Source organism: Macaca nemestrina, chromosome 1 (genome assembly GCF_043159975.1).
Source record: "Macaca nemestrina isolate mMacNem1 chromosome 1, mMacNem.hap1, whole genome shotgun sequence".
NCBI classification, from domain to species: domain Eukaryota; kingdom Metazoa; phylum Chordata; class Mammalia; order Primates; family Cercopithecidae; genus Macaca; species Macaca nemestrina.
In genome coordinates this window covers 209,645,739-209,673,421 of record NC_092125.1, presented here as the reverse complement: position 1 = coordinate 209,673,421, position 27,683 = coordinate 209,645,739, and the positions used below count along the sequence as shown (strand labels likewise).

The window sequence follows — 27,683 nt, the reverse complement described above, 5'->3', positions numbered from 1 at the left end:
TGCCTTCAAGCTGGGGAATTTTGGCCAAGTCCCTTCACCTCTCTGAGCCTCAGCTTTCACTTCTTTATACTGGGAACAAGATAATCCACGTTATGGATTCACTTGTGAGTATTAAATATGATTAATATATAACTCTTAGACCAGCACTTAGTACATGAGAAGGGCTTCATCCTTCTCCTCCTCATCATCATCATTATTTTCAGGCTCTGATTATGCCGAGGGAAGACTGCCTGGAGTTGTACTGCCCAGTATAGTAGCCACAGGTTGCATGTGGCTATTGGCCCTGGAAATGTGGCTGGCCCAAATTAAGATGTGCTGGAAGAATAAAACACATACTGGATTTTAAAGACTCAGTACAAGGAAAATAATCTTCCTCAAATATAAAATTCATAACTTTTATATTGATTAGTGTTGAAATGATAATATTTTGGATCTGTTGGGTAAACTATATTACTCAAGTTAACTTTATCTGTCCCTTTTTCTTTTTAGATGTGGCTACTAGAAAATCTTAAATGAGGCCAGGCACAGTGGGTCATGCCTGTAATCCCAGTACTGTGGGAGGCCGAGTAGGGCAGATCACGAGGTCAGGAGATCGAGACCATCTTGGTTAACATGGTGAAACCCTGTCTCTGCTAAAAATACAAAAAATTAGCCAAGTGTGGTGGCGGGTGCCTGTAGTCCCAGCTACTCAGGAGGCTGAGGCAGGAGAATGGCATGAGGCAGGGAGGCGGAGCTTGCAATGAGCCGAGATCGCACCACTGCACTCCAGCCTGGGTGACACAGCGAGACTCCGTCTCAAAAAAAAAAAAAGAAAGAAAATCTTTAATGATGTCTGTGGCTCCCATTTCACTCCTAGTGGACAGTGCTGGCCTAGCAGGCACTTATATTACTTGGGACACATTATAATTGCTTGAATCCATCATAGAAGGTGGGCAGGATCTTTGTAGTCAGAAAGATAATTATTAATTATAAATATTACGAAGGAAAAAAGGAAATGGCATAATAAAGGTATAAAACCAAAATAGCTTGGAAAATGGCATAGTAACATTAATATCTTAAGTACAATTCATGTCTTACGCACTTCAGAGTGCTTTCATGTTCGTGGCCTTATGGTAACGCTGTAGGGCGAGTAGAATTGATTCCATTGTACTGTGGGGGCTGTGACTTACTTGCCTCATATTTAAGGGTAAGTAAATACCCTTCATGTACTAACAAAGACAGCCCTACCAATCTCCATGTATTGTGTGGTCCTTGTGTGACTGGTGCTGTCCTGGGCATGCAGCACACATTATCTCATTTAATATTTGCATTGACACGATGAGGTGAACATACATCCCCATTTTACAGATCAATAAACTAAGCCCTGGAAAGGTTAAGGGACTTGCCCAAGGCCACGCAGTTAGAAAGCGGCAGAGACGAGAGCTAAACCAAACCTTCCTGAATCCATCTCTTAACCATCCATGCCATTCTGCCTCAGTGAATACAAAGCGATCATAATTGGCACAGCAGAGCACAACTGTTAAAACACCTATTTTCTGATATGAAAGTTTATTTTCCCTAGAAGAACCTAAAAAGTAAATCACTAGTGGCTGCAGACAAAATGGTAAATAATACACCCATTGTTACAGATGAGAAAACTATGTCCCAGAAAGGTTACAGGATGAGAGTAATTAGAATATGTGTTTCTCAGGGCAGTGGCCTCCCCACTTTATACTGGCCTCCACATTGCCCGCCCTGATCTCCGGGGCCTGCAAACTTCCTGAAAGAGACGTGTACAGCCTTAGGCACCCATTGGGTAGTCAACAAATGCTAACTGGCTTGACAATTGCATTAAAATATGATGTCCCCAAGATCCCCTCTTTCTTTTATTTCAGTAAACCATTCATTTGATCTATATTTAGCAAGCAAAGGCAGAGTTCTTACATTGTAATAGTTTGGTGCAGGAGTTTCAAATTTGAGAACTTTCATAAAGCTTGGCAACTGGAACATGCTGGAACATGAATTACTAAAGTCTCTCTTGGAAATAAAGTCCGATGGGATAGTGTATGCATTCGCTGCAGGGTATTTAGAAATGATGGTGTCCAATCGGGCGCGCTGCAAGGAGACAACAAAAGGAATCAGCATTGTCACATAATATTTTGGCTCTGAAGGACAGATGTCAAAGAGATGGTGACCAGCACAAGGTCTAAATGCATTTTATAAAAGGCAAAACTCTGGCAGGTAACAACGATAAACTGACCTCGGGCTTTAAGGATATTCCCTTGGAAAACACAAGTTGAGACCTGTACTCGCTTCTGTAAACTAACTCAAATTATTCATCTTCTGTTTGGGACTTGGCAAAAATGATTTTGCCATAAATGCATTTCCACCCAATCCTGTTCCAGGCCACTTACCCTTGACTCATCAGCTGTTGGGTAATTTACGTGATAGGAAGCTTTAGACGCTCTTCTCAGCCTAGGCTTTTCTTCTGAGTAAAATCTCACATCTTGTTTCTAAGATTAAATGATCTGAACTGCCTAAGCAATGAGTTTGCTTCAAACAAAGCTCAGGGGGCTTGTTGTCCCTCCGTGCCTCCTACTCTCCACCAAATTACTGTTTTCATCAAATCCTACGGTATTTTCACTGTTTAACAGAACCAATCCCACTCCTTTCAGGAAGCCACGATAAATTATCTTCAGTTAAAAAACAAACAGAATCAATGTTTGTCAAAAGAACAGGGACAAAAGTTACAGAAACTCAGTGATAACATCACTTTCCCCTAAGATAGCATGGCAAATATTAGAGTCTGATAAAACAAAATATTTCCTACTATTTAATGGTCAAAAGCTTGAGAACATTGCCCTGGATTTTCTCACTTGATAGGAATCAACAACTACACAAACACAGAACATGGGTGAGCCCAAAGGAAGGCATTAGGGCCCCCCTACTTCACTCTGTGGTTGGTGGTGACGGTCCTCAGCGTCTGGTTTATGGACCACCCCTAGCATTTGGGTGGGTGTAGCATCACCAGAAGTGGGAGTGTTCTTGTCCAGAGCCTAAGTTGTTCAGAGCCTAACCTGGGTTCAAGCCCCAGCTCGACCTCAACCTCTTCAGTAATGGGGAGTTAACTCCAAAGCTGGTCTGTTCCTTGAGTATCCAACTCTGCCAAACTCGAATTCTAATAAGAAGTGGCCGCATGCAGTGTGTAAGGATTTGCTGATGCTCCTAGAAGTAAGGTCACCCCGGCCTTGAACATGCTTCGTCTTTTTCATTCTGGCCAAGAGTTAACCAATACCTTTGGTGGGTTTTTGTGTTGAATCCTCACGACAACCCTGAGCAGTGGATCTTATGATTATCTCTACTTTTACAGATCAGGAAGCTGAACTTCCTTAGCTAATTCAGGTGGAGGACCAGCATTCCTACCCAAGCAGTCGGCCTCCATTACATGACATGGATCAGAGATCCCATTCTAAAGAGGAAAACGTCGAGTGGTATGGCCCTGGGGTAACAGCAAGCCCTTTCAATCATAGACTCTTTTTTGGTTTAGAACACCTACAACTTACATTTTGAAAATGAAAAAAATTCTTCCCGAAAAAGTTCCAGTAGAGGCAATGTTTTATAAAGTATTGTAATAGAATTAGTCTCAGAGTGTGGCTACAGTAACACTCACTCACCAACACTACACACCCCTTGGTTTACTTGCCAGACCTGTGGCCTCCAATCTGGCCATACGCCGGCATTTATGAACTTCTCTCCAGCACCTACTAACTTTTCTAGAGCCACTCCTGCCAGCATGCAAATACAGACAGGCCATCAAACTCTCCACCCACCTGCCTCATACACTGCTCCTAGTCAGTACTGTGGAAGATTCTGGAGCAAAGATTTGGAATATATTAATAAAGCTCTTTATATCATTCGGACTTAGAGAGATGACAGGTCTCTCAAAAGGTTGGGTGTAGTTGTTTCAACAGTCATGAGGAAGTTTCAAAAATTTATAGACCCACAGAGTTTTTTGGTCAACCTCACCCATAGTCACATTCCTACTGGTCATTCTGATCTTTCTCTGATGAGAGCTACTTTTAATTCCCTTCACGTCTTGGGATCCAGAAGTGGAGGAGGTGCTAAAGGTGAAAGTTACTGAAAGAGGCAGTGGGGTGGGGGGATATGAAATTCTCATCCAGTTCACACAGGAATGAGGTAAGATGCAGGGATCTCCTACTAGATCTCCATCGACCACTTCAGGCACCCATCCCCAGCTACAGGACCTTAAGTGTTTATACTTGAGTGTAACGTAACTATAAATACAAATTCCCATATTTGTGAAAGGGAGGAGGGGGGAAGCCTGAACAGCTCAAAAGTCTGCCTTCTTTGGGGTTTGGTTCTGAATTTTTTAAAGGCCTGTAAGGTGTGGCTAGGTTCTGTAACACTCAGCTCTTGCCTTGGGCCCCTTCTCCTCCAGATAGTCCGGCTTTTCATTTGGAAAGTTACCGCACGCAAAGCCTTGTAGACAACCAATCATGTCCTCTGATTCAGTCTCTTTTTTGGCACCAAGAAGGAATGGGCAGTGCCATTATTTAGCAAAGAAGTTCTCGGAGAGAAAACCTAGGTGTTGCAGGAAGTATTGTTTGTGACTCAGGTGGTAACAATCATAATATTCAGCATGTTTATAATGCTTTGCTGTTTCAAAGAGTATTTCACTCATTGCAATGTTAATTTGCCCAGTGCCTCCAGGGAGTCTCCACTTTCATGAGGCAACTGGGACACAGAAGGGTGACGTGCTTGAGGTCACGTCAAGAATCCACAGCTGAGGCAGGATCAGGTCTGAAGTCTTGTCTTCTACACCAGGACTTCATGAGACGGCACTTCTTTTGAATTTCTTTCCTAGCAGAGCTGGTGGCAGAAAAATAAGTAGAGGCATGGTTGTTCTGTGAACCTACTGAGGCCATGTACAAACTCAGCTTCTTCGGTAATGGGGAGTTAACTCCAAAGCTGGTCTGTTCCTTGAGTATCCAACTCTGCCAAATTCGAATTCCAATAAGACGTGGCTATGTTTAGTGTATCTTAAATGATCCCTTTGTGTGGTTAAAAAAAAATCAATTCCAATGTCAGGCATCAGAATACATCTGTGCAAGAAATTATTATAACTTTTAAAGGAAAAAGATGGCATATGTTTATTAATTTAATGTTAGAGTCTGGGCTTGCTTTCTTTTCACTTTTTTTTTTTGGGCACAGGGGGTGGGGGGATAGAGTCTGCCTCTCTCATCCAGGCTGGAGTGTGATGGTGAAATCATAGTTCACTGCAGGCTCAACCTCCTGGGCTCAAGTGATCCTCCCACCTCAGCCTCCTGAGTAGCTGGGATCTATGGGCACACATCATCACTCCTGGCTAATTTTAAAATTATTTTGTAGAGATGGAGACTCACTGTGTTGCCCAGACTGGCCTTGAACTCCTGGGCTTAAGTGATGCTCCTGCATTGGCCTCCTGAAATGCTGGCATCATAGGCATGAGCCACCATGCCTGTCCACTTTTCACTTTTCTTCCTCAGGTAGCCTTACCCTAGTTTGTATCTTTCCCCTTGCTGTATCTATTTTTCTTGATCATTTATCTATTTTGCTGTATCTGTTTTTCTTGACAATGTATAAATATTTCTAAGAAGCCTATCTTTGCCCAACTCTGGTCAGAGTCATTGGCAATTCATACAGCTGCTTGATTGCTACAGCCCTCAACCAAAATTAAGTCCCATATCTTACAAAGAGAAGGAATGGGGTGGGGCCAGTACATTTCAGGCCCACCGCTGGCTTTCTTTTTAGTCCTATCAGATTTCTCAATAGTTTGACAACCAATTAGATTAAGCATTGTAAAAATCATATTACACCAAGATGTGTAAGAGTAACAATTTCCTGGTATGCCTAAACATCTCAGGAAAATACTTGCTTAGTCCACTCACTGATGACAAAATTGGTTTGGCAGGACCAAGTCCTGAAGATTCCTCTGGTTTCTCTTCCCACCCTGGCAATGGGTAGAGATGGGAAAAAGTTACTTAGAGACACAGGGTCCAATTTACCTGCATGAAATTTGAGGAGGCAGTTACTCTCCTAATTAGAACCATGGGCCTTTGGAGAGAAAGGACCAGATGTCCAAGATATAATTATGCAATGAATGAAGGAAATTACTGACCAGTTAATGCTTTAGTCAAGAGAAGTGGTTCTCACCATCGAGGGAAACATGCATGTTCCTTTCTTGGACAATGAGACACTGTTGGACACTGGTGACTGGTGAATGACATTGTAGAATCCAGGACCTGGGATTTCATTCTGAAAGGGAAGAGAAGGTGGCGTCATGGAGATATTTCAATTCCATTGTGCTTTTCCACAGGATTTACATCCATTAACACTGAACCTTACCGTAATCCCACAGCACAGGCGCTACCACCACTTGGCAGGTGACAGCCTGGCTGTACCATTTCCTGACTTGCCCGATCTTCGGCTCAGTTACCAAGTGGTGCGGCTGGAATTCCAAGCCAGGCTAAGACTCCTAAAGCCCTTGCTCTTTCCACTATGCCCTGCCACATTCCGAAAGAACACAGTTGTTTTTCATGTCATTAGAGAAATGGGCCTAAAGTGGGACACTGAACATGGCTGATGTACAAGGCAGTGTGCAGTGATTGGGTAAGCCAGACCCACGGCAAGGGAAGGGTGAGCGATTTCACGTTCACCCCACCCCACCTGACTCAGCTTCCTCCTCAGCCTTTCAGAAGAGAAACCAGGGAGTGTCTCTGTTTATAAAGCAAAATGAAACAAAAACAACCTTCATCCCAAACCAGGCCGTTTCTAACTCTCAGACAAAAAGAGGCTAGCTCTTGAGACTCAAGCGCTGAACGATGCAGGCATGTGAGAGGAATAAGTGAGAGGTCATTTCCAAGTTCATTTCTGCTGCGGCAGCTCATTGGGCTTTCATCGCATTTCCCATGCTAGTTACCAGGGGGAGGTAAATGTTGACAGAAGCTGGCTGAGCAGTGTGAAACGCTACGGATGCTCCACTGTCACAAGAGGCTCCTGGGTACCTGCTTGGTGCTAGAAGCTTTTCCAAGTTGGTCTCATGTTCACCATCAGTCAGTGAGGAAGGGATTACTGCCCCTTTGATAGATGGAGACACTGAGGCACATGAAGATGAATTTGCCCAAGGTCCCACTGCTGTAAGTGGCAGTACCTGACTTCAGTGCCAAGTGCATGGTGTGTGCTGTCTTGTTTACTCCTCACACAAGCTTTTTACCGTGAGATATGGTCAGGGCCACTTTAAGGAAAGTGAGGCCCAGAGACATTGGGCCATAGCTAGTAAGTGGCAAACCCCGGAGCTGAACCGAGACAGCCCGACTCCAGAACTTGCCATCTCCACTCTCTGCCACTCCGGCCTGTCCTGTGTCTACCGTCCCTACTGCCTGCCTTAGGGTAGAAAGGCCAAGGTACCATCAGTACCTTCCAGGACTTTCCAGTCTGGCTGGACAGTGTATAATTATGGTTTCATATAGGGGATAGAGTCAAAGTGCAATTAACAGGTTCTTCTGTGCTGCCTTTTAAATGCAGTGAGCCCTTTCACCCTTGCCCCATGGCAGGTAGGGACAGGGGAGCTGCTTCCTGCTTTAGGTGAGAATGATCCCGGTGGACAGAAGAGGAACTGACTGTCATGGAGAGTGAGGCAGGCAGCAGGAGGCACTGCGGAGCCAGGTACTCCAGCACCCCAGTCCAAGAGCTCAGGAGAACCCTGCTGTTGTGGATGCAGATGTGAAGGGCTATGGGGAGACAAGGAAGAGATTTTTCTAGGCAGCTGTTTTCAAGGCAAGCATCAATTTATTGAGTGCTTATTGTGTGCCATGCACCGTTCTGAGGACTTTACATGTACTATTAGCTCACTTAATCTCCATTGTAAAGAAGTTGGGGCCAAAAGAGATAAGGCCCACATAACTAGTAAATGTCAGAGCCAGAACCGAGGCACTCTGACCACAGAGTCTGCTCTTAACCACGAAACCAAACTAACTTTCAAATGAGATTGTATAGGATTAAAAAAATCCCCACTGGGTTATGAATCAGAAATTGTAGTCTCGGTGCTGCCACACGCTAAGTGATACTGAGCAAGTCACCTCTCTGGGCTTCCTTATTTGTAAGTCCAAGGTGTTGGGCCTTGGGGTGCTTTTGAGCTTCCGGAGTCCCTGAATCTAGGAAAGCTGACGCAGGAAGTGTCACTGTGACTCTTCTAGGTTTAAATAGCAGACAGTGAAGACACACACCTCTAGCTCCCGGTTATCACCACGCTCTGAACCTGACCATCAGTTTGCAAGAATTTTCTGAGCACGCTTATGTGTCTGAGGAGCCAGGGTTTCCAGACAAAATACAAGACCTAAATGCCTGCTCCATCCTACCTGCCTAGTTAAATTAGAATTTCAGATAAACTGCAGATGATGATTTTAGTATATCCCATGCAATATTTGGGACATACTTGTACTAACAGAGTTGCCATTATCTGAAATTCTAATTTAACTGGACATCTTGTATTTTCATTTGCTGAAGCTCACAACCTTCCTGTGCTTTAACCACACTTTAATTCTGCCACTTTGCAAACTGGCTTGAGTCCAGGGCAAATGGGAAGAGGACTGTTACCACCTCGCCCGGAGGAACGGAGTGCTGCCTGTTTGTTCTTAGCAAGCAAAAGGACAGTCCTCCAGGCAGCAGCAGCTGGAGCTGGCCAGCGGCAGCTTGTGAGGAAAACTGTTAAAAATTCCAAAATGTTGCTGGTGGTGGCTTGAAACTGGCCAGGATGGGAGTATTTATACCACAAAAATGGGCAGATGCTACAACTCAGCAGTCTTCTTCAAGGAGGGTAAATGGTGGTTGACCAGCACACCACCACCTTCGTGCAATGCCCAAGTAGGTCTCTGGGAGGGGAATGTCAAGCATTCTCCTGCAACTTCTAGAGGTGGGAGGATAGCACCCTAGGAGAGAACTTTCGCCTGTGCGATAATAGTTCCTGCAACTGACGTTCTGTGACTTGGATGAATTTAGGCCTCTCAGAGCAAATCCCAGAGAACGAGAATCCAAGTTGTGACTGGTGTGAACTTAGCCACTCCTTGGTTTCTTGGCAAAAACCAAATAAACAAACAAAACAAAAACACGTATGGGGAGGGAGACGGGAAGATAACTCACATTTACTAGCACACTATGGAAGCCCAGTGCCGGATGCCCTACCAGCTGTCTCCTTCGCTGCCTCTTAGCGTGAGGATTAAAGGGGTCAATACACATAAAGCGGGTGGAATAGCACCGATGCAGCCCGCCATCATCATCACCATCACCACCATCACCACGCATGACGTTGCCTACTACTGCCTCTATGGAGCCAGGACCCTCCCTTGAGAGTCACAAACCTTCAGAGTGGGACTGAGCAGCTTATTAGCAGCCTCTTGAAGTCCCCTGAGTGGAATGGGGCAAACATGCAATTTAGCAGACACTGATTGAAACCTACTGTGCATCAGGACCTGTGCTAAGGGTAGAAGATACAGGCGCAACCTGTTAGCAGCTCACAAGGTCTAGGAATGGGAGGAAGGAAACGCATCACAACAGTACTCATGGATGGATGTGTGGTCGTGACTCGATGGGAAATGTGCAGACTTGAGTTGGGGTCATTCAATCCATTTTTGAGGGATTTGTGGGGTCTGGAAAGGACAGCAATGACCACTGCCCAAGAAGCCCCTAGGCAGGTGGTGGAGGTAAGAGAGCACACACATTAACCTCGTGTCAAGGGCATAAGACGGACTGTGGGAGGTACTTCCACCTGGGGAAGATGCTGGGGAAACAGGATCTGAGGACCAGGAGCTGCTACCTGGGTTCATCCTCACTCTGCCCAGCCTCGACTGCACAAGCTACTTCCCCCTGTTTTTGTCTCGGGATCATTATCTGAAAAGTGTGGATAATGAGGGGATTTAGCTCACAGGGTTATTATGGGGATTAAATGAGGTAACAAGTGCAAAGGTCTTTGAGGGGGACCTGGCATGTCATGAGTGCCAGCCCAGTGTTTGCAGACCCCTTTGGAAGGGGTGCTGGTGACTGGATATGGAGAAGTCAGGCTTCACAGAGCAGGGAGGCAGGGCAGACCCTACTGTGGGTCAGATATGCAGCTGAGGGCACACTTGGGGCGGCTGTCCGCTTGAACATGGTGACTTCCGCAAACTGAACCTCCTTTCATTTAAATATCCCTGGTCTAGTGTCATATCAAGTTAATAAGTGAACAATATTAACTTTGTATGATTTCATCACAAATTAACCACTGGCTGGCTTCCCGTCTGGAAGGGGAGATTTACTATGTAATGGTATTAACATACATTTTTAAGTTGTGCCCATCTAGAGCACATGGTACCGATGTTCTACCAGTATTTATTTATTCAAGCCTGGAAGGGATGAGGTTTAGAACCATGAAATAGTCATTCCTGGCAAGGGCTTACCTACCTATTGCAACATCTTTATTTTTAGGATGAGGAAACAGAGAAGCAAAGACATTAAGTGGTGTCCTTAGGGGTACACAGTTTCGGAAACAGTGACCACAATCCAGGGTGAAGTGGAGACAGAAACACGGAGGCGGGGGTAGAAAATGTCCAACAGGCCGCCGGGCCATGCTCTGTCACACAGATCAGGCGTGTCTCTTCACCTACGCAAAGTTACCAGCACATCTGTAAATAACTCGAAAATGTTCAGGAAAACAGACTTCATTTCTAGCAGCCAAAATTGCCATTCCAGACACTGAGCTTTGTGAAGGATTCCTTGTACTCTGCAGTAAGATTCTCATGGGGAATGTGAGCTGGGCAAGGGGGCCCTGATGGTTCACTGCAAAGTTAGCCTCAGAAGGTAAGTGCGCATTTCAAAGGGCACTGATTCTCTGCGTCAAAGATGTGCTAAGGTGGGCCACAGGACTACTGTGAGGAGGCAGCCATGTTCGACCTGGAGCAAGGGTGCGTGCGACTAATTCTTTAAGAAGGGTGGCGAAGCCCTGGAGTTTTAAAATCTGTTTTTAATTTGTATTGCCTCACTAAATTATCAGGTGATGTTAAACAAGATCTTTAACTTCTCAATGCCTATTTCCCTCAGGAAAAATGAGAATGAACCATAGAATAGGATTTTTTTTTCTGTTTTTATAACTTGAGGAGACCTCAAAAATTATATAATCCAAATTTTATGTTTCAGTTAAGGAGACTGAAGCCCAGAAAAATCAAGTGACTGGTTTAAAGTCACACAGTCAGTGACAGAGTAGGACACAGAAAGCCTGATTGATGGATCCCCTGCCCTTTCCATAAAATTCCATCCTTATTTCTAAAATGTTTACAAATGCCGAGATGAAAGTTTTCATGTTGTCAGGTAATACGACCACATTTTAAAAGTTGGAACCCAATCTCTGAGCAATTCCTGTCTTCATTCAATGCTGCCTGTAGGTTTGGCTACCCGCCTCCTTGGTTCGTTCAGTTGAAAACGTTCTGAGAAGCAATCATCTTTTCAAACACTAACTTGAGAAGTCAGCCCGTTTGCTTTCTGAATTTGAGTGCTCAGAACTAGATCATGGGGGATGGGGCCCATCCACGCTAGCTGACATCCTCCCCTGTCTTCAGCTTGGTCTGTTTTGCTAAGGCCTTTTCAGAAACTTGCTGACTTTCACAGAACAAAGTTACAGCTCTGCGGGCCACAAAGGTAGGCGTGGTGCAGTGTGGAAAGAGCAAGAGGCTTTGGAGTGAACTAGACCTGGGTTGAGGTCTAATTCTTTCAACATTGATTCAGCAAACATTTCTTTTGAGCCTCTTATGTGCTGTGTGACCTTGGGTGGGTCATTTAACTTCCCCAAGCCTGGGTTTCCTCTTGTGTTAAATTAAAATAATAAACCCTTCCTTTCAGCACTGTTCCGAGGATTAGAGATAAAAGGCAGTCTAAAAGTACACATGGTAAGGATAAGTAAATGGTGGCTGCTATTGTTTTTATCGGAGGCTGGGCTGCAAATATCCTAGAGATGGACAATATATTACCATTAAATTGACAAATGGGAAACCAGACAGAAAATGGGAAAGAATCAAACAGTTAAAACAGAGAAACTAGAGAGAGAAGAAAACTCCTGAGCAAATATGTATTGTCTTTGGAGAAAACCTGCAAGTGATTTAAAACTGTGTGTGTGTACTTGTGTGTGTACACTCTATTCTTTATTATTTGCTTTCTTAGAATCCTAAAATATCAGAAGTGGAAGAAACTTAAAACTTTCTCTAGTTCAGCATTCTCATCTACCAAGGAGGAATCAGGTTGAGGGCACCAGGGCTAGCCAAGGCCCCTCAGTCCATGCTTTGGCTCCATTCAGAACCTAGATCTCCTCATTCCTCCTCTGCCATCTGGGCAAGGTGATAGGATGAAAACCATTTTCAGAGAGCAGCAAAAGACATGTTAAATGAGGACTCCTCCAAAAGAACATTATTCTAAAGGTCTTGCTGAAATGAATGAAGGAATGAAAAATTTTTTAGATTCTAAGGATGCCTGTGAGTTGCTTCTGGTTGCTTCTGTCCCCTGATGGTGAGAGAGGAGAAAGTCAGGTCCCATAAATCCCAAAGATTAAATAAGGACCGGTCAGGAACCATGCAGAACTTTCTAGGTTAGAGAGGAAAAGAGATGCGGCAAGATTTAGGGAAGGGGGGGGGAGGTGGGTAACACAGGAATATGATAACATGTTGTGGTAGTGGTGGTTTTGAGATGGAGTCTCATTCTGTTGCCCAGGCTGAAGTCCAGTGGCGTGATCTCAGCTCACTGCAATCTCCGCCTCCTAGGTTCAAGCGATTCTCCTGCCTCAGGAGAGGCAGTGGTTGGGTCTACAGGCACGCGCCACCACTCCCAGCTAATTTTTGTATTTTTAGTAGAGATGGGGTTTCACCACATTGGCCAGGCTGGTCTCGAACTCTGGACCTCAAGTGATCTGTCTACCTTGGCCTCCCAAACTGCTGGGATTACAGGCATGAGCCACTGCACCTGGCTAATAACACATTGTTTAAGGAAGTTGTTTTTTGTTGTTGTTGTTGTTGTTTTAAAGTAGGGCAGGGCTCATTACAAAGGTAATTTTTTTTTTTTTTTTTCAGACAGGGTCTCGCTCTGTCACCCAGGCTGGAGTACAGTTGCACTATCTTGCTTCAATGCAACCTCAACCTCCTGAGGTTCAGGTGATCCTCCTTCCTCAGTCTCTTGAGTAGCTGGGTCTACAGGCACGCACCACTACGCCCAGCAAATTTTTGTACTTTTTTTTTTCTTGTGGAGATTGGGTTTTGCTTTGTTGCCTGGGCTGGTCTGAAACTCCTGGCTCAAGCAATTAATTCTCCTACCTCAGCTTCCCAAAGTGCTGGGATTACAGGCATAAGCCACCATGCCCAGCCCTCCAAAGGTAATTCTAGATGTATTTGACTCTTCTTTTCCTCTTGCGTTATTTGAAGTCATGTGATTTCCTCTCACAAGGATGAGGAAGATTTTTGTTTTAACGTTTTACTTAATTGATAACACTTGGGAATTTTTGAAATTTTTCAGTTTTATAATTATTTTTAAAATATATTTTTTCCTTTAAATAGTTTTGGTCCAGTTCAATATTTTTGGCGCCATAAATCCAGACATAGTTGTTTTTTCCCTGGATGTCCCATTTTTCAGGCTCATTCTTACACTTAGTCCAGTCGGTGCCCCTCAGTGGAGCTGGTGCCGCGGCTCCTGGGAGCACACTGCCCTCCACTGTCCACAGAAAGACACAGCAGCCAGACAGAACCTGCCTGTCCCGCAAGGCTAAAATCCAGACTAAAACGAAAGAACCCCTAAGATAACGTCATTACCTTCTTTTGAGAAAATCTCTTGGCTTGACTATTGAATCCTTTTTTTTCTGATTCTGGGATTACTGAAGCTTGATATTTAAAAGGAATGGAGGATTGTGTTGGATATGCAGCAGTAAAACCTAAACAACAAAAATGAAATAAAATCAAAATGAATACAAAACAATGATTGACAAATGTGGAAAACACAAAGGTGTATATTAAAGTTTTATTTTAAATGGTAGAGAAGAGAAACTTGCCTTTTGACAGGAAATAAACATGAAACAGGATTAACAAAAAAAAAATTCCCCACTTTCTTTCCCTCTCGGCAATTTATCAGACTTCCCCCCTCCAGCTCTTACACTAGTGAGATGTGGTCACATAAAGTCCTTAAAGCAGGCTGTCCTGGGGAAAAGCAAGGAGATGATAGTAAAGACATTCTTGCCAGGCAGGAAGGAAACAGCAAAACTATTCTGGGAGCAGCCTGGACAAGGCGTGGTCAGAGGACAGAGGAAACGTCCTCACTGCTCCTTGGCCTAGATTCAGACACCAGCATTAGGCCGTTAAAATTGAAAGAGGTTAGGGAAATCCCAGCGTGGGGCTGGCTCTTACTTTCCAGGGCACTGTGCAAGACAGGCATAAGTTTTCGTTTCTGCTTTGAGCAGACATGGGGTTAAAAGGCAGAAAGGGCTTATCTATAGAAACTGAAGTTAAAAGTTCATTTGTCTAGGTTGTGATGTGTAAATGCATGTCTGATGTATAAACTCCCCTCCTGCTGAGACTTCCACAACTGCTAGAACTTGGCGGCATCTGTCTGCATAGCAGGTTGATTATAGACTCTAACCTGGAAGTGTAACGGACTCTGACTCCAGTTTTCTGATGTTTGATGGCTGATAGCTCTTCAGCTTCACCACTCCCTCATTCCCTTCTGCCCCAACACTGGGCAAGTGGATGAGAAAGCCCAGTGCTCCCTCCTGTGGCAGCAGCTGGAAGTTCAGACCATGCAAACCCCTGCCCTCAGTCCAGCCCCACTTTCCAACCACAAGAAAACCCCCAAGTCGGCCGGGCGCGGTGGCTTAAGCCTGTAATCCCAGCACTTTGGGAGGCCGAGACGGGCGGATCACGAGGTCAGGAGATCGAGACCATCCTGGCTAACACGGTGAAACCCCGTCTCTACTAAAAAATACAAAAAGCTAGCCGGGCGAAGTGGCGGGCGCCTGTAGTCCCAGCTACTTGGGAGGCTGAGGCAGGAGAATGGCGGGAACCCGGGAGGCGGAGCTTGCAGTGAGCTGAGATCCGGCCACTGCACTCCAGCCTGGGCCACAGAGCAAGATTCCGTCTAAAAAAAAAAAAAGAAGAAGAAGAAAACCCCCAAGTTAGGCTCCTTTCCCTGCTCTCTCAAGCCATCATTGGATCGGGTTAGGAAGGCTGTGCTGCTGTCCTCAGAAGGCCTCACTATGTGGGTGATAAGCCTTTTCCTACACTCTTGATGAGCATGTGTGTGGCACCATAAGTCTTGACATCCAAACCAAATTTTGGGTGGGAGGGTGCATCCTGACTCTGTAGGCTGTTCACAACAGTAAGCCAAATTATTTTAACACCAGAATCCTAACCCTCAGAGAGAAAATACGTGCAGAAATGGGGAAAAACAGTCAAGGGAAGGAAAGAAGAAAGTATGCGTTAGCCATAGCAGAGGGTGGTGTGTATGGAGACTATCAGTAAGGCTCATTTCTTCATCTCTGACTTTTTAAAAAAAACCAATACTCCTTTTCAGAGTGGGAAGCCTGAAGACAATAGGGACCCCTCGAGGGGTACAATCATGAACCAGCTTCACAGATGAGGAAACTGAGGCTTAGAGGGATTCAGTTATTCATCCAAATCACCCAGCACTTAAGGGGAACAGGTGGGGTGTGAACATGATTTGCCTAATGAGCCCAGGCTCTTGAGCTCTGAACTGTGCTTCCTCTTCCTGAGCTGGCCTCTAGCAAGTGCTCAATAAACAGATGACTGATACAATGGGGAGAGGGACACTTGAGCCTAATCTGCCTGGGTGGAGGACAAAGCAAGTAAAAGGAGCTGAATACATGTTTAAGTAGAAAATATTTGGGGATATCAATATACAGTAAATGTATTCTTCTCCTCCCCTCCCCATTTAAGCAGATGAATGGCTGTGTTTTGGGTTTGTTTGCTTTAAGAGAGCTATACAGCAAATCCAAAGGCAGAAGCAGCTGCAAGACTTACTGGCTTTTGTTTCTAAAAACCGAAGCCTATAGAACAGCTGAGAGAGTGTGCAGGGGAGGCAGTAAAAAAAGAGAGTTGCTTTAAAAAGGTTACTGGAAGGACGTTCTCCTGGGGAAAGGAGAGGTTTCTGCCTGACGGGAAAGGAGATCCAAGGCTTCTGGCTATAACAGAATGGCATTTGTCAGAGCAGCCCTCTTGATGAAACAATTTAAAAAGTAGAATTTTTGAAAAACACTCTGGATGACTAAATTCCTATTTCTAACCGAAACGGGACTAGATTTGCCCTCCCAGCTGGGAAAAAAAAAGTTAAAAATGGGCAAGATATACAAAGCAATCAAGACACTGGACATCAGGCAACAAAGGACAGGGATCCCTGAGAGAAGCAAAATAAATGAGGTTGGCAATAAGATGGCCCCCAGCTTTCTGCCAGGAGGAAATCTCCAGACCACAGCACAGGAAGAAGGGATCCAGATGGGGCCCCGTGGACTTCCTGAGGTGAGGAAATGGATCTGGGAGTCCAGAAAGGCCAAGACAGCTAAGTTCACAGAGCAGAGTACCGGAGAAGAGAGAGCTACCCAGATGGACAGCTATGGAGCTCTGCAACAGGGTCCCCTGAGTAAGTTCCTGGGTATTGACCGACACATGCACATGAGAAAACTACCCAGGGCTGGAGAAGGAACCACCTGGCAGAATTCAAGCGAGCAATCCCGGAGGCTTCCACAGGGCCAGGAATAGCTCCTGTTTTCATGAGTCACAGCAGGAAAACCTCCTAATTCATGGAACACAGAGTATGCAGGAGGATTTCGCCTCAGAAATAGGGCCAAATTACCCCTAGACTAAATACTGCTCTGGTTCCAGGTAACAAAGCTTTAAAGCAAGACCTGAAAAGATCAAACTGTTTCCAAACAATTTAACTGCATCTCAGAACAAAGCACAAGAATGTTTATGGGACTACAAAAATAGACAGCACCTAAGAGGTAAAATTCAAAATACCTGGCATTGATAAAAAAATTAATAGGAGGAAGAAGGACAAACTATACTTCAAAGTGGGGAGAAAATAAACAATCAAAACCAACTCGGAAATGATACAGATGATAGAATTAGTGGAGAAGAACACTGTAACTGCTATACTAACTGTGTTTCATATGTTCAAGAAGCCAGAGAAAAGACTGAACATATTAAGTAGACATGGAAGATATAATGAAAAGATCCAAATCAAACTTTCAGATGTGAAAACTAAGATGTCTGAGATTAAAAATACACTAGATGAGATGAATAGCAAATTAGAAGAGAAAAAGATTAGTAAACTTGAAGATATAGAAATAAAACTATACAAAATAAAACACAGAAAAAGGACAAGAAAAAGGATTAGTGAGCTGTATGGAAACTTTGAGGAGACTAATATGTATGTAATCAGGCTCTCAAAAAAAGAAATATGAGGAGAGAAGAAACAGAAAAAAATAGTTCAAGAAAAAATGGTTGAAATTTTTCCAAATTTGATAAAAAAAAAACTATTGACTCACAGATTCAAGAAAGTCACTTAACGTCAAATACAAGAAACATGAAGAAAACGACACCGTAGGCCAACCATAATCAAATTGCTTAAAAAGTGACAAGAAGAAAATGTTAAAACTGGGCAGAGAAAAAAGACATGGCACATGTGAAGAAACAAATATGAGAATGACAGCAGATTGGTGTTGAAAACAACACCCTTAAGGCACTAAAAGGAAAAAAAATAAAAATAAAACCTGTCACCCTAGAATCCTGTACCCAGTAAAAACATCTTCAAAAGCAAAAGCAGAATAAAAACTTTAAAAAATATATAAATATTGAAAGAATTAATCATCAGCAAACGGGAGCTACAAGAAATGTTAAGGGAAGCCCTTCAGGTCAAAGAAAACGATACCACTTGGAAATCTGAATCACATAAAGGAATGAAGAGCTCTGGAAATAGTAAATATGTGGGTAAATAGAAAACATAAAACTATGAGTATAAATTGAATAATTTAAATATAACATTTTAAACATTTAAAAAGTAATGATTATAGGCTGGGCGTGGTAGCCTGTAATCCAGCACTTTGGGAGTCCTCCTCACCAAACTAGCCAGGCATGGTGGCAGGTGCCTGTAATCCCAGCTACTCAGGAGGCTGAGTCAGGAGAATCGCTTGAACCTGGGAGGCCTAGGTGAGCCAAGATTGCGCCACTGCGCCCCAGCCTGAGCGACAGAGCAAGACTCGATCTCAAAAAAAAAAAAAAAAAAAAAAAAAAAAAAAAAAAAAAGGTCAGGCGCGGTGGCTCATGCCTGTAATCCCAGCACTTTGGGAGGCTGAGGCAGGCGGATCACGAGATCAGGAGATCGAGACCATCCTGGCTAACACAGTGAAACCCGTCTTTACTAAAAATACAAAAACATTAGCCGGGCATCATGGCAGGAGCCTGTCGTCCCAGCTACTCAGGAGGCTGAGGCAGGAGAATGGCGTGAACCCAGGAGGTGGAGCTTGCAGTGAGCTGAGATTGTGCCACTGCACTCCAGCCTGGGCGACAGAGCGAGACTCCACCTCAAAAAAAAAAGAACAACAACAAAAAGATATATACTATAAACTCTAAAGTATGTAGGGATCAACAAACTTTTTCTAAGGGCCAGAGAGTACATATCTGTCTATCCATCTATATCTATCTATCTATCTATCTATCTATCTATCTATCTATCTATCTATCTAATTAATCTATATTTTGAGACAGGATCTTATTCTGTTGCCCAGGCTGTAGTGCAGTGGTGCAGTCATAGCTCACTGCAGCCTTGACCTCCTGGACTTAAGCAATCCTCCTGCCTCAGCCTCCCAAAGTTCTGGGATTGCAAGTGTGAGCCACCGTGCCCGGCCAGATAGTAAATATTTTAGTCTTTGCAGTCTATTTATTCTCTGTGGCAACTATTCAGTGCTGCCATTATGGAGTAAAAGCAGCCACAGACAATACATAAACAAACTGGGATGGCCGTGTTCCAATAAAACTTTATTAATAGAAATAGGGAGGGGGTCAGATTTGGTCCAAGGGGCAAAGTTTGCCAACCATTGCTTTAAGGTAACCACCAGGAAAATACTACAAAGAGTTATTCCTAATAGGCTAACAAATGAGATAAAACTGAAGCATTAAAAATAACACAAGAGACAGAGAAAAGGTAAATAAAGAACAGAGGGGACAAATAGAAAGCACATCACAAGATGACAGACAAACTTATATACCAATAATCACATTAAACGTAAATACTCTAAATATCCCAATTAAAAAACAGAGATTCTCAGACTGCATAAGAAAGAAAGACCCAACTATATGTTACCTCCGAGAAACATACTTTAAATATCAACCCAGAAATAAGTTAAAAGTAAAATAATGGAAAAAGATTTATTATGCTAACACTAAGCAAAAGATAGATATTATCAGATAAAGTAGATTTCAGAGCAAAAAATATTACCTGCATTAAAGAGAGTCATTTCATAATGGGATCATTATGAGGGGTCAGCTCCTCAAGAGAACCTAACAGTCCTAAATGCTGATGTACCCAATAAAAAGAGATAGAAAATATAAGAAGCAGAAACTGGTAAAACTGCAAGAAAAATAGAAAATTTCAAAATTAGAGTCAGAGATTTCAAAACATCTCCCTCAATAATTTAAACAAGTAGATAGATCAGTAAAGATATATGAAACTTGAACAAAACTATTACCTAACCTGACCTAATTGGCATTTATAGAACACTCCACCTATCAATTCCATACAAGCTGTCCCAGAAAACTGAAGAGGAAAAGACATTTCCAGACTCATTCAATGAGGCAACCACTACCTGATACCAAAACTATACGGTGTCATTACAAGAGAAAAAATATCACTAGGGATCAAGAGCCCTCATATACGTAAATACATAAATTCTTAGAAAAATTTTAGCAAATCAAATCACACAATATATAAAAAGATAATACATCATGACCAACCCCAGTAATGCCAAAATAGTTTAACATTTGAAAATCAATATAATTCATCATATTAATGAACTAAAAAAGAAAAACCAAATGAGTATCTCAATAGATTAAAAAAAAAAAAAAAATCATATACCTGTAACAGGTACTCTTTTTATCTGGCTTCTTTCACTCACCGTAATTACTAAGAGATTCATCTCTGTCGCTGATATATCAATACTCCATTGCTTTTTATTGTTGAGTAGTATTCCGTTGTATAAAAACATGATGTTTATTCGTTGGTGACGTAAATTTGAGTTGTTGCCAGTTTTGGGGTATTACAAATAAAACTGCTATTAGCATTTTATCTACAAGTCTTTAAATGGAGATAAGCTTTCATTTTGTGGGGTAAATGCCTAGGAGTGGAATGACTAGATCGGATGTTTAACTTTTTAAAAAACTGCCAAACTATTTTTCATAGTCATTGTACTTTCATACATCCCCACTATTAGTGTATGAAAATTTCCATGACTTGACATTCTCATCAGCAATGGGAAGTCTTTTTAATCGCAGGCATCCAATTAGGTATGTAATGGTATCTCATTGTGGTTTTAATTTGCATTTCCCTAATGACTAATGATGCTGAGCATTCCTTCATATGCTATTTTCCCTCTGTATATCTTTTTTTTTGGTGAAGTAACTGTTTAGTAGATACAGAAAAAGCTTTTCATAAAATCTAATATTCTTTGATGATTAAAAGAAAAACTCTAGCAAACTAGGAATAGGAGCAAACTTTGTTAATCTGTTAAAAGGTGTCTATAACAAAAGCCTATAGCAAACGTGATACCAAATTGTGAAATATTAAAAGCTCTCCCTCGAGATAGGGAGTGAAACTAGTACAACTGCTATCATCCTGCTATTCAGCACTGTACTGAAGGTCTCTAGCCAATACAAATGCCTACATAAAATATATTAAAAATACATAAAATATAAAATATATGGATGAGAAAGGAAGAAATAAAGTTGTCATTTTCACAGATGACAAGATTGAATATGGGGAAATTGCAAAAGAATCTATGGATACCCTATAAGAGGTAATAGTTGGATTTAGTGAGGTCGCCAGAATCAAGGTCAATATACAAAAATCAATTAATATTTTTGTATACCAGCAACAAACAATTTAAAATAAAATTTAAAATTACCATTTATAACAGCATAAAAATCAAATGCCTAGAATAGATATAACGAAGATATGTAAGACTTCTACAAAGAAAACTCTAAAACATTGAGAACAATTTAAGGTAACTTAAAAGGATCTATACATGGATTAGAGAAGTTAATATTTATTGTAAAGATGTAAATTATCCTTAAATTGATTTCTAGAATCAATGTAATCCAAATTAGAATGAGAGTAGAGATTTTTTAAGACATTAATAAGCTGATTGTAAAATTTTTATAGCTACCGATTTGATCATTACACATTGTATGCTTGTATCAAAATATCACATGTGCACCATAAATATGTATAACTATTACATATCCATAAAAATTAAAAATTAAAAAGTAAAATAAATTTATATGGAAATGCACTGGGGTCAAGAATAGCCAGCATAAACAAAGAAGCACAAAGTTGAAGGGCTTATGCTACTAAAGAGTTATTATAAAGTTACAGTAACTAGGACAGTATGATATTTGAACAGGGTAAATAATCCAGAAGCAGAGCCGCATATGCCTGGACACTTGATTTATGACAAAGATAGCAACAGCAATACAGAGTAGTAGAGAATGGGCAGCCTTTCAATAAGTGGTGCTGGGTCAACATGGAAAACAACAGACTTGGGTGTCTTCCTCATACAAAAACAATTTCAAGTGAATTGTAGATCTAAATGTAAAAGGTAAAGTAATAGAGTTTCTAGAAGAAACTATCTTGGGATGGGGAAAGATTTCTTAAGTATTAATAGAATAGACATATACACTAAACATAAAGAGATTGATAAATTGGGCTATATTAAAATCAAGAGTTTCCGTTTCTTAGCACATTGTTAAGAGAGTGGAAAGGAAAGTCCCAGGATAGGGGAAGACATTTACCTATAGCTAACAAATGACTTGTTTCTAGAATAGTTAAAGAACCCCTATAAATAAGGACAGAATGGTTTAGAGAACTCCTATAAATATACAAAAAAAAAACAAAGAAAGAAAGAAAAGAAAGAAAAACCCATCAGAAGAAAATGGGCAAAAAAGTTGAACAGTCACTTCTCCAAAGAGAATATCCAAAAGGCCAGTCAACATGAAGAAGTGCTCAATCTCATTGATCTAAGGCAATGCAAATTAAAACTATTATGAGCTTAAAATGTTGGTGAGGATTTGGAACATGTGGAATTCACATATATTGCTTGTAAGGAGGTAAAATTGGCGCACCTACTTTGGAAAACTGTTTGGCATTATCAACTAAGCTTAGCCTAAACATACCCTATGACCCAGCGGTTCCACTCCTCGGGTATAGACCCATGAAATACATAAATATGTGTCCCACAAGACAAGCACAAGAATAGTTACAGAAGTTTTTATTCATAATAGCCCCAAACTGGAAACAACCTAAATGTCCTTCAGTAGTAGAATAGATAAATAAATTGTGGTATATTCAAACAAGAGTAATAAATGAACAAATTACTGATACATAAGATAAAACAACATGAAGTTAAATCTCTGAAACATAAGTGAAAAAAGCCTGAGAGAAAAGAGTTCATATTGTATGACTCACATTTACATAATGTTCAAAAACAAACTAGAGTTGTTAATGATGTGAGAAGTCAGGATAACTGTAGTGTTTACTTTTGTGGGGAAGGGAGATCATATCTGAGAAGGGACAAGGGCTTTTGAGATACTGCTGGCATTCTCTCTTGGTCTGAGAAGTAATTCCACAGGTGGTGTCTTCTTTGTGAATATTCATTAAGCTATACAATTAGGATTTGTGCGCTTTTCCTGAATGTATACTTATGCTTCAATTTAAAGAAATATTGAAGAAAAAGAGAGTGCAAAATCAGAGGATGGGAGGAAGAGAGAGAGATTTCTCTGGATTTGAGACCAGCAGTGACTCTGGAAGCCCACCAGGGAGGTGATAATAGCCTTGAAAGAAAAAGCGCTAGAGCCTAGGAGGACTCAAAATGATGTTTCCAGTCTCAGCAATAATTCCTAAACCACAGGTATGGCCCAGAATACACTAACAAACCAGAACACTAGTTTGCCAGAAAACTAGCAAAACCAAAGGGAGCACGTGAGCTGGGACACTGGGGATCTCACCAATGTGGATGGTCGACCAATGACCTGAGTATTCCTCCCCTCCCCAACCCAGCCTCCCGGGATTACACTAACTATTGGGAAAGTTCCAAACTTGAAACAGCCATGAGGGAGATAGGATTTATGCTGATAATGGCTGGAGTTATCCTTTCCAACAACCCAGCAGAATGGGGGTTTGCAGTCATACCTCAAGTTGGGTTCCAGGAAATAAAAAAAGATATCTTACATATCTAAATTTGAGGATAGAGATTCTTACCAGATACATGGAAATAACAAGTCTGGGTTTTGTTTATTTGTTTTTTATTTTTAAAGAGGCTTCCTCCTTCTTCTCTCATCCTTTCTTCTCACAGTTTCTTCTAATCATCACACTTGAAACAGTAGGGCCTAAAACCATCCATCTGATATGCCTATAAGGATGGCCCTGTGGATATAACCCAGGATTTACTATTCCCCCCAAATTTGCTCTTATGTACTAAAATAAGCATATGTCAGGAGCTATCTCCTCCCTGCAAAGACACGTGTACCTTTCTGTACTTCAATGGCACGTCTGGGGTGTTTGCCAGTGAGTTCATTTTTCTGTGCAGAGTTGGCCATATTAGCAAAATACTATGACGTGTTCCATTTGTTTGATGAAAAGCTCTACTGCATGTTCTCCTAAGCACCTGAAACAGCAAAACACAGCATTTGTAGAGATCATTTCACATTGGTTAATTCTTGCAAATGGGTTCTGTGCTATCTACAGGGTAGACAGAAATGGTATGGGTGCCAGCTGAGATCTACCAAGTCCAGTGACCCAAAGCCCCAAGCACACTGCAGTAGGAACTGCAGAAGAAGTCACTGTTGATGTTGCTGACAGAACTACCGAAGGCTTGGCTTTTATTTTTATTTTTTGATTCGGAGTTTCGCTCTTGTCATCCAGGCTGGAGTGTAACGGCGTGATCTTGGCTCACTGCAACCTCCGCCTCCGCTCCCCCTCCGGGTTCAAGTGATTGTGATTCTCCTGCCTTAGCCTCCTGAGTAGCTGGGATTACAGGCGCCCACCACCTGTAATTTGTATTTTTAGTAGAGACGGGGTTTCACTATGTTGGCCAGGCTGGTCTCAAACTCCTGACCTCAGGTGATCTGCCTGCCTCTGCCTCCCAAAGTGCTAAGATTATGGGTGTGAGCCACCATGCCTGGCTTATTTTTATTTAAATTTCGCTTTACTGAGATACAATGTATATACAAATAAAATTAATCAGTGTTAGTTGTACAATTCCAAGTTTTGGCAAATGTTTACAGTTGAGTTAAATACCACCACTATTAAGATATTAATCTATCCATGATGCTGAGAAGCTCCCTGTGTCCCTTTGCAGTCAGTACCTTCCCAACCACTGCTCTGGCAACCACGGCTCTGCTGTCACAATTGTTGCCTTTCTACAAAGTCACACAAGTACAATCATAGAGTAGACATTCTTTTGTGTCTTTTTTCACTTAGTGTAATGCTTTTGAAATTATTCCATATTGTTGCATAGATCAGTACTTTGTTCCAATTGTTCTACATTTCACCAACATGTGTTTGCTCAATCTTGTTAATTTTAGACATTCTAGTGATTTTACAGTGGTATCTCAGTGTCATTTTCATGTGCTTATTTATCTTCTTTAGTGAAGTGTATTCAAATCTTCTTTTTTTTTTTTTTTTTTTTTGAGACGGAGTCTCACGCTGTTGCCCAGGCTGGAGTGCAGTGGCGCGACCTCGGCTCACTGCAAGCTCCGCCTCCCGGGTTCCCGCCATTCTCCTGCCTCAGCCTCCTGAGTAGCTGGGACTACAGGCGCCCGCCACCGCGCCCGGCTAATTTTTTGTATTTTTAGTAGAGACGGGGTTTCACTGTGGTCTCGATCTCCTGACCTTGTGATCCGCCCGCCTCGGCCTCCCAAAGTGCTGGGATTACAGGCTTGAGCCATTGCGCCCGGCCGTGTATTCAAATCTTCTGCCTTTAAAACAAAAAAATTGGGGCTAGGCATGGTGGCTCATACCTGTAATCACAACACTTTGGGAGGCTGAAGCAGGAGGATTGCTTGAAGCGAGGAGTTCGAGACTAGCGTAAGCAACATAGTGAGACCCCCGTCTCTACAAAAAATAAAAAATTAGCCAGCCTGTAGTCCCAGCTACTCTGGAGGCTGAGGTGGGAGAATTGCTTAAGCCCAGGAAATCAAGGCTGCACTGAGCCATGATAGCGCCACTGCACCCCAGACTGGACAGCAGAGCAAGAGCCTATCTCAAAAAAAAAAAAAAAAACCATAAAAACCAAAAACGATTGGATTTCATTGGGTTATTACTGAGTTGTAAAAGTTAATACATTCTGGATACAAGCCTTTTACCATATATGTTTTGAAAATATTTGCTCCCCAGCTGATGTCTGCCTTTTTATTTTCTTAACATTATCTTTTGAATGCAAATTTTAAAATTTTGATCAAATTTGTCAAAATTTTCTTTTAAGGTTTTAAGATTTCTTTTGTCAGATCTAAGCAACCTTTGCCTAGGTCACAAATATTTTCTCCTACATTTTCTTTTAGAAGTTGTATAGTTTTAGCTTTTACATTTAGGCCTAGGATCCATTTTGAATTAAATTTTGTATACGGTATTACGGTAAGGGTCAGGTTCATTTTATTACATTTGGAGATTCAATTAATCCAGCACCATCTGCTAAAAAGAATATCCTTTTTTTCACTGAATTATCTTGGCACATTCATCAAAAATCTACTGTGTGTGTATGTATTTATTTAGATAGATATAGTGCCATTTCTAGATTATCTATTCTGTTCTTTTTTTTTTTTTTTTTTTTGAGACGGAGTCTTGCTCTGTCGCCCAGGCTGGGGTGCAGTGGCCGGATCTCAGCTCACTGCAAGCTCCGCCTCCCGGGTTTACGCCATTCTCCTGCCTCAGCCTCCCGAGTAGCTGGGACTACAGGCACCCGCCAACCCGCCCGGCTAGTTTTTTTGCATTTTTTTTTTAGTAGAGACGGGGTTTCACTGTGTTAGCCAGGATGGTCTCGATCTCCCGACCTTGTGATCCGCCCATCTCGGCCTCCCAAAGTGCTGGGATTACAGGCTTGAGCCACCGCGCCCGGCCCTCTATTCTGTTCTTTTGAACTCTGTGTATATCCTTATACCAACAGCACACGATCTTGCTTTAGAATAAGTTTTAAAATCAGGTAGTTCCAACTTTGTCTTATTTTTCAAAATTATTTTGACTATATTAGCTCTTGTGCTAGCTCTTTTACCATATAACTTACAGGTCAATTTCTGCTTTAAAAAACCAAAAAAACAAAACAAACAAACAACAACAACAAAAAACCTCCCTGGATTTTGATTGAGATTGCATTGAATCTATAGAACAATTTAGGGAGAATTTACATCTTAACTTTGTTGAGTGTTATATTCCATTAATATGGTATACTCTCCATTTATTTAGATATTATTTAATTTCTCAGCAATATTTTACAGTTATCAGTGTACAAATACTGCACATATTTTCTTAAACTGATTCCTAAGTATTTCATATTTTTATGTCATAAAAATGGCCTTAAAATTTTTTAAATTTCTAATTGTTTATTGCTGGTGTACAGAAATTTAAGTAATTTATATATATTGATACTGTATCCTGCAAACTTGCTAAACTTTTTTTTTAGTTCTAGTAGCTTTTTTGTCAATTAGGAATTTCTACATATATAATCATGTCATATATGAAAAAATGTTTTATTTCTTCCTTTCTAATTTGTATGCCTATTATTTCTTTTTATTGTAATATTGCAATGACTAGGGCATCCAGTACAATGTTGAACAGAAGTGACAATAGTGGATATCTTTGTCTTGTTACTAGCTTGAGTGGGAAAGCATTCAGTCTTTCAGCATTAAGTACAATGTTAGTTTGTTAGTTGTAGTTTTTTTTAATAAAACCTTGTTATCACTTCTAATCTTAGTTTCCTAAGAGTTTTTAACAGGAATAGGTGATCAATTTTATCAAATACTTTTTCTGCATCTATGGAGTGATCATATAATCGTTCTTTGTGAATATATTAATTGAATTACATTGATTGATTTTCAAATGTTAAAACAACCTAGTGTTCCTGGAATAAATGCTACCTGGTCATAAGATATTATCATATATTTTATATACTGAAGGATTCAATTTACTAAAATTCTGTTAAGGATTTTTGCACCTGTGTTCACGAGGGCTATTAATCTGTAGCTTTCTTTTTCATTTTAAAAATGTCTTTGATTTGGGCATCAGGGTAATGCTTGCTTCATGAAATGAGTTGGAAGGTGTTTTTTTTCTCTTTTAATTTCTGGCAGAGTTTGTATAAAATTGGTGTTAGTTCTTCC

The 27,683-nt window shown here is 41.5% G+C and overlaps 1 protein-coding gene across 2 annotated transcripts in view; it reads right to left on the bottom strand.

The window, feature by feature from the left end:
- The window catches only part of LOC105494447 (sperm tail PG-rich repeat containing 1), a 57,150-nt gene that overhangs the window by 19,597 nt on the left and 9,870 nt on the right, over positions 1 to 27,683 (bottom strand). The window contains exons 3-7 of one of the 2 annotated variants that reach the window (XM_071098610.1): positions 23,843 to 23,980; positions 23,575 to 23,739; positions 13,854 to 13,972; positions 6,193 to 6,294; positions 1,924 to 2,094 (exon numbers count right to left, since the gene is read on the bottom strand). In XM_071098610.1, the coding sequence (XP_070954711.1) occupies positions 1,924 to 2,094; positions 6,193 to 6,294; positions 13,854 to 13,972; positions 23,575 to 23,653 (471 nt within the window). In that variant the 5' untranslated portion in view covers positions 23,654 to 23,739; positions 23,843 to 23,980. The remainder of the gene's footprint in view (positions 1 to 1,923; positions 2,095 to 6,192; positions 6,295 to 13,853; positions 13,973 to 23,574; positions 23,740 to 23,842; positions 23,981 to 27,683) is intronic. The other variant, XM_011762858.2, reaches the window with a different exon arrangement.